At 37.9% G+C, this 10915-nt stretch overlaps 1 protein-coding gene across 4 annotated transcripts in view; it reads left to right on the top strand.

Moving 5' to 3' along the window:
- The first annotated feature begins 5654 nt into the window (after positions 1–5654).
- LOC150081132 (metalloendopeptidase OMA1, mitochondrial-like) overlaps positions 5655–10915 on the top strand; it is a 199730-nt gene continuing 194469 nt past the window's right edge. For all 4 annotated transcript variants that reach the window (XM_090381255.1, XM_090381252.1, XM_090381253.1 and 1 more), the window contains exon 1: positions 5655–5923. In XM_090381255.1, the coding sequence (XP_090237381.1) occupies positions 5673–5923 (251 nt within the window). In that variant the 5' untranslated portion in view covers positions 5655–5672. The remainder of the gene's footprint in view (positions 5924–10915) is intronic.

Below are 10915 nucleotides of genomic sequence, written 5' to 3'. Positions count from 1 at the left end.
TCTCCCTGTCAGTGTTTTCTTGCTCTTCATTTGTCGTCTTTGGTTCATCATGGCAAGTGCTTCTTGACTAATTTTTTCTTCTTGGGATTTCTGTTTCCCTATAGGTTTCTTTGGCTTTATCACTTTCAGAAAGTTGTAATATTCCTCGTCGATATCTTGGTCCTGAGCAGTCTGCAGAAGCTCAAAGCTCAAACTTGTTCTTAAGTTCCAGTACATACTGCTTTTTCTCGTCCTCTGTTATTTCAAAGACCTTTGTATTATTTACTCGAGTCAGTTTTTTCCTTTCCTTTCCTATTTCTATATCGTGTACATCTTACCATTCTGTGATCACTTCCAACATTTACCTTATTCAGGACGGTAACATCATTCACAATATATCTTCTGTTAGTGAGGATGAAGTCGATTTCATTAGTTGTTGATCCATTTGGACTCTTCCATGTTCACTTTCTGTTCACCCTTTTCTTGAAAAAAGTGTTCATTACTGACATTCCTTGAGATTCTGCAAATTCCACAAGTCTTTCACCTCTTTTATTTCTTTCACCAATTCCAAAATTTCCTATAGTTCCTCTTTCTGCGCTGTTTTGCCTTTTTCCAACCTTAGCATTGAAGTCCCCCATAATAATAGTGTAGTGGGTTTTCTGCTCATCTAGAAGACTCTCAATTTCAGTGTATATTTCTTCAACCTCTTCATCATCATGGCTCGATGTTGATGCATAAATCATTATAATCTTTAGCTTGTACCTCTTAGAAATCTTGAGTATTAGTCTTGACACCCTTGGTGATGTACTTTTGAATTCCAAAATGTTGTTTTTAAAATGTTTATGGACCAGAAACCCAACTCCACCTTCACTCCTTTCACTGTTTCCATTGGTGTACAGCAGATTTCCACTTGATAAACTTATAAGTGATTCATTTCTTCTTCTTGTTTCAGCCAAACCGATGATATTCCAATTCACATTTTCTAATTTCTTTTCCAGCTCTAATATCCTGTCTTCACCGATTAGTGATCGTACGTTATAACAGGCCAAGTTCAGTTTCCATGCATGGCAGCCTGGTCGTACTCAGAGATTCTTAGCACCCTCTGCTTCCACTCTGATCCTCTCGCTGCCGTAAGAGGGAGAGTGAAAGCTGCTGGGGACTGAAGGCCATTTGTATTGTTGTGCTCTCGTATGTTGGAGGGTTTGGTCTTTTCCTCTTCACGCTGACCAGGCGTCTTGAAGAGAACCACTCTACACGTACGTTGCCACCTAAGTGACGTAACAGGGCTTACCATCGAGAAGGTGTGCATGAGTGGATTTTAGGGAGGCAGGCCAACCGGACTTCTACTAAATCTTCTGTAATAGAGAGATATTGGATCCATCAGTGTTTTAGGCTGAGTGTCTGATAACTTAATACCACCTCTAAGAGAGAGGTGGTATTAAGATCCAAACGTTTACGATGCTGTGAAACTATTTTCACGTATCAGCAGTCAAGATGATGCAATTAACCTTCAGCCTGCTCTCAGTTCTTTGGCTGATTGGATTGCTTTGAATGGTCTGGAGGTTAATCCTACGAAATACAGCTCAATTTCCTTTACAGCTTCGAGGAAAACTAAGGTTTTAGTTAATCAAAATGACATCAAGGAGATACCGATTTCCAGAGTTGACGAAGTTAAAGATCTGTGAGTTATGTTTACCGCTACAAGTGGATTTGATAAACATGTTAGAAATATATTAAACCAAGCGAAAAAAACAAATTTGCTTCATTAAATGGCAGACGTACAGATTTCAAGATCCTCAGTTCTCTGTGCTCCTATTCAAAACAATTGTATTCCCTATACTGGAGTTTTCTTCTCCTATATGGAACCCACACTATGCATACTTGATACGGCAAATAGAATCGCTCCGGATGAAATTTATCCAATATCTTTCCAGAAGTAATCCCATGTTTTACCACAGAATCTTCTACCGGAATCTGTTCTTACTTCAAGCTTCAATCTCTGGAAACTCGGCCAACTGATTTTGATTTAAAACTGTTGTACCATATCTTTGCTGGTTCAACCTACCTGGCGGATCTTCAATGCCATATTGACCTTCACGCTCCAGCGGTGGCTACTAGACAGAAGACTACATTGCACATCGGTAACTCTAGATTAGAGATATCCAGGAATTCCTTCTTCAAAAGAACATTGTCACTCATGAGTAAGTTTGACTTGGATATGGCTGTGAACAAGAAACAGTTTCACAGAACTGTTTGGAGTAGGTTGACTGGTTGACGGATGAGTTCTGGGCTTAAAATATCTTCATTAATTCGTGTGTGTGTGTGTCATGATGTCTCCTGCAGCAACCTGCTCTCTACGATTTTTCATGGCGCTGGACTTGACATCATGAATACCTTTTTTATTTCCGTTAATTGGACTTTTCCCGGTTGAATGAACTTTCATTGTACAAAGTGTATTAGTCTGCGCGGGTACAGCAGTGGTATATATAAGAAATTCGACGGGATTCGAACCCAGGCCTTTTCCACCGGGTGGAAAAGGCCTGGGTTCGAATCCGGTCGATGAAGCGCGGAACTTTAATGGGCTATTTTCACTCTGTGGCTGAGTTAATTGGTTTCAGGCGTAGATAGCAAGGTTTTTCTCCCCAGTAACTGGGGTTTGTTTTTTCGTCCAGCAAAACAGGCAAATCAACCATAGAACATACGCAATTTACAGACACAAATACGGGTTCATGTATTTAATTATGGGCAACCCTAAAATAATAATAATTTTTTGTACAAAGTGTATTATTATACTATTTATTTGTATATGTTTTGTAAATTTTTGTTCAACCTTTTTTTCTGCTCTGTTATACACTTTAACTGGGCGCATGCCTGTTGTGTATATTATATGTTAAAAAAATATATGTTCAGGATTGCTACATTCTGGAGATCCTTGTAGGCGTTCTCTGGGAGTGCTATTGCTGCTAGGCCGTTATGCAGGATCTTTGGCACTGTACCGGTGAATGACACGATGATCGTGTGGTCATTACTTGTTGCATATGCCACATCTCTTTAATCTCATGTCTTAGGTTCGGGAACTGCCTGATTTTTTCCTCGTGCGTTTCCTGGAGGTTCCCAGAATTAAATAGATAGCGTTTTCCTTCTTTGTTAGCAAGGGTTATGTCCAATTGTAGTGCGGGATTGTCTTGGTTTGATGAATTTGAATTCATCAAACCATTATAATGGTTTGAATTCAAACCATTATAATTTGAACGGACATTGAACGGACAAGACCATCATCAAATGGTTTTGTCCGTTATAATGGCGCGGTCTCAATACAGCATTTAGGTTGTGGGTTCTAGTACAGCCCGGGGTTACGGTATAAACTGGTATTTCCTTGATAGGGTGTGATTTATTATTATTATTATTAGCCAAAAGGTGCAAGGAAACCTGAATCTTTTGCTACACCAGTCAAAAAAAAAAAAAAAAAAAAAAAAAACAATTCTGAGCTACCCTGAGAGAGATTTCACATAATGGGACAAAAATACAAATTGATGAAGGATGGTTGCAGAAAAGATGTGAGGAAATTTCCCTTCAGCCAATGGGTGGTTGATTGTTGGAAAAAGCTTCCTTCGATTGTTGTGGAAGTTAATAGTTTGAATTAATACAAGGAAGAACTAGCGAAACAGTTGGTGGAGACGGATATTATTATTATTATTATTATTATTATTATTAGTCATATGGTACAAGGAAGCCTGAAGCTTATGCTGCACCGGCCAAAAAAAAAAAAAAAAATTCCCTATTACCCTGAGAGGCAGAGAGAGAAGTAGAAAGGAATCACCAAGAAAGAGAAGGATGATGATATCCAGCTCTGGACCCTGTGTGTGCCAAGCTCATACTCACCAGATGTGAGCCCCTGGAGGTGCGAAATGTGTTTTGTGATTTTGTTTTTTTTTGCTTGTGCTGTAAAAGCTTACTTTCTTGGATCATTCCCACAACTATACTAATACTGTACTTATCTTCCCTATGATCGGCTCGATTAAGGTTCCCTAGGAAAGCGTACAATATTTACCTGATACCAAGGAACATTTGATTATACTGTAACGACTTACATTTTAATAATTACCATAATCACAGATTAGTAATTATCTTCTGACTTCAACTGCAAAAGGTTTCTAATTATGTAAAATTCAAGCTTTTTTTTTTTTTTACTATAATCTATTCATTAAATTATTTAAATAAATATTTTAACTGTGGAATTTGGGCGTGATCGTCAGATTTATGTTTATAAAAAAAAAAAAAACAAAAGAAAAACGGACATCAATCATCCTTTCATTACATATAGTTAACCAATTCATAAAATGTGCTGTAGCTACGTAAACACAGGTAGGACAAATTGTAAGTTTATGTTTTGCCTCACCAGTACAAAAGGAAAATGGCCGTGGACATAATAAGCATAAAAAATATAGGCCATAGTCCAATATACGGTGCCCCCATGTAATTGGCTGTCAGAACGGGGGAAAGCAGTGATTGACAGGTTTTGATCCCGCCTACTGACTGCGTTCCCTCTTCGCTCACGTAGATGTCACGTGACACGACGTCACTGGAGCGCTAAATGCGAAATTCGTTGCGTATTCTTTCTTTGAATGTTGGTTTTTAGTGCGTACGGTGCTGAGTTGTTACTTCTTCATTTTCTGGTTATTGCCTCGTGGTTTTCAGTTTGTCGCTATCCCGTTCCATCCTGCTGCTAAACTGTTTCTTTGTTTTTTGCTGCTGTGAGGTGAGTTTGTCTTGTATTTCTGTGTTATTTTCACGTATTATTAACGTAGTATTGTGTCCGTTGCGTTTTTTTTTTAAAAAAGAAAAAATTCTATGTTGCCGTTTTGTGCTTATGCAAAGAGCAATTTTATTGTTCGTTGCACGTGTTAATTGACTTTCGTTTCTGTTTAGCCAGAAAAGGTTAGATTTTCATGCGACTTCGGGAAGGATTCAAGCAAAAACCAGTCGTTGGACGAAAAAAAAAAAAATGTATATTACGTTTTTAATTGTCTTTCGTTTGTGTTTAATTAAAAATGGTAGGTTACCTTTTTAGGTTATTTGTCGAAAATTGGTTTGCTGCGTCTCATTTTTTTTTTTTTTTCGTTTTTAAGAATGTTTTTCAATTGGGAATTACGTTTTTAATTGTCTTTCGTTTGTGTTTAATTAAAAATGGTAGGTTTTTGCGGGACTTCGCCAGTTATTTGTCAAAAATTGGTCGTTTGCTGCGTCTCATTATTTTTTTTTTCGTTTTAAACAACGAAATTAGTGTGTTTAATTTACAATTATTTTGGCTGCTGCTCCGAAAAAATTACTGTTGCCGATAATTTCGTTATTTTTAGGTTCCGCCATACTGTTATGTCGCGTGACATTCGCCACGTGCAGTTGTCGAGAAGAAGAGGGGGGAACGCTGTGAGTGGGCGGAGTTACGAACCGTACGTCACTGCTTTCCCCCTCTTCTTCTCGACGTAATTGTCAAAGGGGCACCGCGTTCTTGAGTTTTACCAAAATATATAACGTAGAAAATTAAATAAAAATAGAATGTGAAAATTTTTTAAATATATACTTATTATAATAGAGAGAACACCCCATCCAAGTGGCGACGTCGGTCTAAGTGTGCAGTAGGCAAAGTTTTACGTCCAGGTTATATTTATTTTCCCCATTCCAATTGAGTTGAAATGTTGCGTGTTTTTCTGGAATCGTTTCGCCACCTGTCTGGCGGGAGACACAAATTAATTTCATCGTGCAGTTTTCCAACACTCGTAAGAAATGTGATACCATCTGCTGGATATTCCGTGCACCAGAGAAAAGTTGCTGCGAAGACGTTATTGAATGTTTCTTTTCGTACTTCTCCCGTTCGTTATGTGCATCCTATTGTGTGGATGTTTGTGAAGCCACTTGCGAAATTTTTAGCTATTTTAAGCGGGAGGTAAGTGTTTTGAAGGTTAACTGTAGTAGCTAATATGCGGTTGTGGCGGAACAACGCATTACAAATTCTATTTGGAAATCACAACGGCCCACCTACATTTTTTGTTTTTTTCCAACTAAACGGTAGGTCGAATCACTGAAATACTTTTGAAGATAAGTTTTATTTATGAAATCGGAATGATGAGTAACAGCCAAGCTAGATTTACCAAAGCACATTGGCATGGTTGCTCCATGATTTCGGTCGTTGGGATTAGTAGAGGCACATGATGCAAGAAAGCAAGCGTGTGTATAAAAAAAAGACTCTCCCATTTCACTGATCCATTCATTCGAAATGTTTGATGAGTTCTGCCTGTAATTTATTTAAGCTATCAACTTCCACAACAACAAATGGAAGTTTGTTCCAGCAATCAACTACCCACTGACCAAAGGCAAACTTCTGCACATCTATTCTACAACTGCCTTTCCTCAGTTTAAATATATGCCCCCCCTCACATTTGTAATCTGAGCAAGTGGAAGAATCCCCTCATCACTACGCCTGCTCAATCCATTCAAGGCCTTGTACACCTCAATCAGATTACCTCGCAGGTGCCTAGTCGCCAAAAGACGCAATTTGCAGAATAAAGGGGTGCTCTTGTACATAAGACACCCCCTTTATTCCCTTCACCAGTCTTGCACCCTACTCTGTACTTGTTCTAGCAACTCTACATCCTTCCTAAAATGAGGCTTCCAGACCTGTACGCAGTACTCAAGGTGTATCCTGACTATTGCCTTATACAAGAGGATAATCACCTCCTTATCCCTGCATGCAAAATTCCTGTATATCACTGACAAAACCCCATGACCAACTCTGCAGACCATCTGCACTGCTCAGAAAATTTCATATCTGACTGCATGATTACCCCAAGGTATCTTTCATTCTCCACTACCCCAAGTGTAACACCACATTATTGGTACATTTCTCTGGGGTAACTGCAACCCATATGCAGTACTTTGCATTTGTCAATGTTAAACGTCAGTTGCCACTTCTCAGCCCATCTACCCAACTTTTCCAGTTCCAGCAGCATACTGTCATTACTGTTATTAACAACCGCTAACCTTTGTATCATTTGCAAACTTTGACATTAAGCTTGATATACCTTCATCAATATCATTGATAAATATACAAAACAACAATGGGCCAAACACTGAATCCTGAGGACACCACTAATAACATTAGTCCACAAAGAGCAGTACCGAATTTTAACCATTCTGTGTTTTTCCACTCAACCAACCTTTTATCCCTAGCAGCAATTTGCCTCCAATGCCACACTGCTCCAATTTGTACGGTAGTCTTTCATGTGCAACAGTATCAAAACCTTTCCTGAAATCCAAGTATATGATTTTAAAATTATTTGTTGGCTCCAGTTCCTTTGTGACCACATATTATCCAATCAAATTGGCCAGACGACTTCCCATTTACAAACCCATGCTGTGCCTGAATTATTGCTGCAGTCTTGTCTAAATGATCCTACAATGCTTCTTTAAGCAGTGACTCCATTATTTTTCCTGCAACAGAAGTCAAACTAATGGGTCTGTAATTACTTTTGTCACCCTTTGATCCCCCATTGTGAATTGGAGATTCACTTGCACAACTTCAGTCTGTGGAGAATTCCCCTGAGTGAGTCCAAGGATGTTCTCCTAATTATGGCTAAGGGTTTACTTACTTCCTTTGCTGCCTCCTTTAATATAACTGGATAGATCCCATCCACCCCATGTGCCTTTCTTCTTATGTTTAAGTTTAAGAATTTCCCCTCCACTTTGCTCTCAGTTATTACAAAATCATTTAACTCCATGTTAGTTTAAAAATATCTGACACTCTCCTCGAATAACTCCTCATGTGAATGTAGATGCAAAATATCTGAGAATGACCATCTGCAGTCAAACCATTGATATCAAGTGGATCAACCTGATTCATCCCCTTTCTTTTATAGTTTATGTAAGTAAAGAAGTATTTGCTGTTTTTCTTTGCATCCTTTGCCAAAGATTTTTCATAATCTGCCTTTGCTTGCTTGACTTCCTTTGTGACTTGATTACAGACTAGCTTGTATCTACCATAGGCTTCTGTGTTGCCTGACAATTTGTGCATCCACTGCATTTTTCTTCTCTGCCACAAGCCTCATTTGTTCATCTGATATCCATTTGTGCCTGAACCTAGAGCAGTATTTCTTAGTTGGAACAAAAAGCCTAGTAGCTTTTCTGAAATTACTTTGAATCTTACCATTTTGAGTTTGCTGTTGGTAACATCATCAGTTGGTCCCACTGTATGGAACCTAAAAAAACTCAGAGCACTGTAATCGCCTTTACGAAGCAAAAACCCTTCCCTTAAGTAAAGAAGTCTTTGCTGTTTTTTACCCCTGATGGAAGTCCCACATCAGTACACTGCTGCCTAGTGGTTCCTTTATCTGTAAATTCTTAATGCATGAATAATCACTGCTAATAATCAAATCAAGAATGTTACTCCCTTTTGTTGCCTCTCCAACATGCTGCTGTAGAAAACAATCATCCAGTTAATCCACAAAAGCCTTGCTAGTGTGCAAGTGACCAATCTGAAAGTTCCAGTCTATATCTGGGAAGTTAATATCCCCCATTATAAGACACTGATTTACTGGCCCACTCCATTTCTCTGTATAATTGTTCATTGTAATCATCAGAGTCATTAGGCCTATAACAAACTTCTACCCTCATTTTTGCTTTCCCAGTGCTCTCTGAAAATACTGCAATTATTGTTTGCCCAGTCTTCCCATGATGTAATTTTTGGGACCTTTAGAAATGTGTTTGTGGCGTATACAGATCTCAGACTATAGGCACGTCCATTGTGTTAGGTGGGGAGAAATCAGGGGTAAAGCCCTAAGATCATTTTGTTTAATATGTTACTATTATATTATGTATGTTGACCCTTGTAAAAGTTTTTTTATGTAGAATCCCAGCTCAGATGCCCCAGGGGTTTCCAAATCATGAAAAATATGTAAATTAACCACTCTGCTGATTAATATAGAGGTAATTTGGATTATTGATATAATTTTTAGAGCAATTAGCAGAATTTAATTAACTGTTTCTTAAACTGAAAACCAAGTATTTCAAGGTTCAGAAAATTTTGTTCCTTTATAGGTGGCCTTACATAAAATCAATTTATATGAGTTTTGCTAGCACATATATGATGTACCATGTTCTGAGATCTGAGATATGCTAGCAATTACATGATATTTTATAACTATAAAGTGTGTGTGAGTGAGGCTGTAAATATGCATAAACATGCACAACTACAGTTTGCATGTACTTACATGATGTAGCACATCATGTTAAGTGCTTGCAAATCTGTTGTGTAGTTAATTTTGTGTAAGACTTCTGATGGTGATCAAGAATTGATATACTTCCTTGCCCCCTATGCTTTTGTGTTTTGGAGGCCCTGGTATGAAGTGATGTTTCCCCCATCCATCGTGATTGTGTGTGCATTGTTTAGATATGAGAAAAAGCACCAAGTAAGTTGCTTTTTTCCTTTATAGGAAGGAAAATCGTCTTTCAAATTTACATTTAACTTTAATTGATTTTTAATTAATATTTTTAATTTTTTTTGAATTTTATTTAATTTTTGAATTATGTTCAATTTATTTTTTTACTGTAATCATTTTGCTTTAATCTTTTATTCGTTTTAATTTCTGGAGAGTATCATACAGAAGTGTTCTATGTATCATATTGAGGTAAATTTCTCTTATCCTTGTACAAATAACTTGAGAAGAAATTGGAAGAGACTTTGAACTAACTGCAAATAAGGCATCTGAGAAAGTGATGTGATCTATCCAAATTATATTAAGAGAGGCAGTAAAATAAGTCAGCAAACCTTTAGCCGTAATTACAAGAGCATTCTTGGATTCAGGGACCTGATCCTGGATTTGTGTGAATGTATTCCTGCAGCTCACAAAGGGGAGAGGGCAAATCAAACAGTGAATATAATAATTGTAAGATTGACTCTGTTCCAGGAAGAATAATGGAGTTGCTGATTAAAGAAATAAGAACCATTTAGGGAAACATGCGGTTATACAGCAGTCAGATAGATTTATTAAGGGGTGATCTCATCTGATCAAGCTGATTCGATACTTTGATGCAGAAGTAAAGTAACTAGATGCAAAAAATAATTTTGATATCATTTACTTAGAAAACTTGTTATACTGTTGCAGATAAAAGATTGCTGTACAAGTTGAAGCAGTGTTTAGGAAGTAAGTTACTGCTATGGATGAAGGGATAGCTGAGAGGGAGAAGCAGGGGCAGGCTGTACCGAGGGTGCAAGGAATCCACTGCACCCGGGTGCCAATATTCAAGGGGCGCCTGAAAATCTGAAATTTACACACACATATGAAGAAAATTTTAAGAGGGGCACCAAATTTCAGTTGGAAAAAAAAATGGTTCAGATGACTTGCCAATTTCATTTGGCACCCAGCTGCCAAATTGTGATTGACACCCAAACGCGACATACCATAGGAGCACCCCTGAGAGGAAGATAGATTGGTTGTCAGCGGGCACTGCTTTTCTTGGACTAATGTTATTCGTGACATGTCCCAGGATTCAGTTCTGGTTCCATTATTGTTTTGAATTTTGATTAATGATATTGGTGAAGCCATACCAGACTTAATGTCTAAGTGTGCACATAAGTGTGCAAATTATATGAAGGTTGGCAGGGTAGTTAATGACAGTAATCAACATATGCTGCTGCAACAAGATCTGAAGAAATTAGACATATGTGCTGAGAAGTGGTAATTAAAGTTTAACACTGACAAATGCAAGGTACTGCATATGATAGCAGTAATCCCCAGTTGATATGTTACTCATAGAGTTGATTAACATATCAGCTGTGTGATACCAAACTGAAGGTAGTAGAGAACGAAAAAGATCTGTGGTAATTTTGCAGTGTGATTTTTTTTTTGTTGTGGTAATTTTGCAGTGCTTAAAGTTTTCTGAG

The sequence above is a fragment of the Mastigoproctus giganteus genome, chromosome 9 (genome assembly GCF_048544385.1).
Source record: "Mastigoproctus giganteus isolate SK-2022 chromosome 9, ASM4854438v1, whole genome shotgun sequence".
NCBI lineage: Eukaryota > Metazoa > Arthropoda > Arachnida > Uropygi > Thelyphonidae > Mastigoproctus > Mastigoproctus giganteus.
Note: the sequence above shows the minus strand (reverse complement) of the source record. Positions and strands in the feature narration are given on the sequence as shown.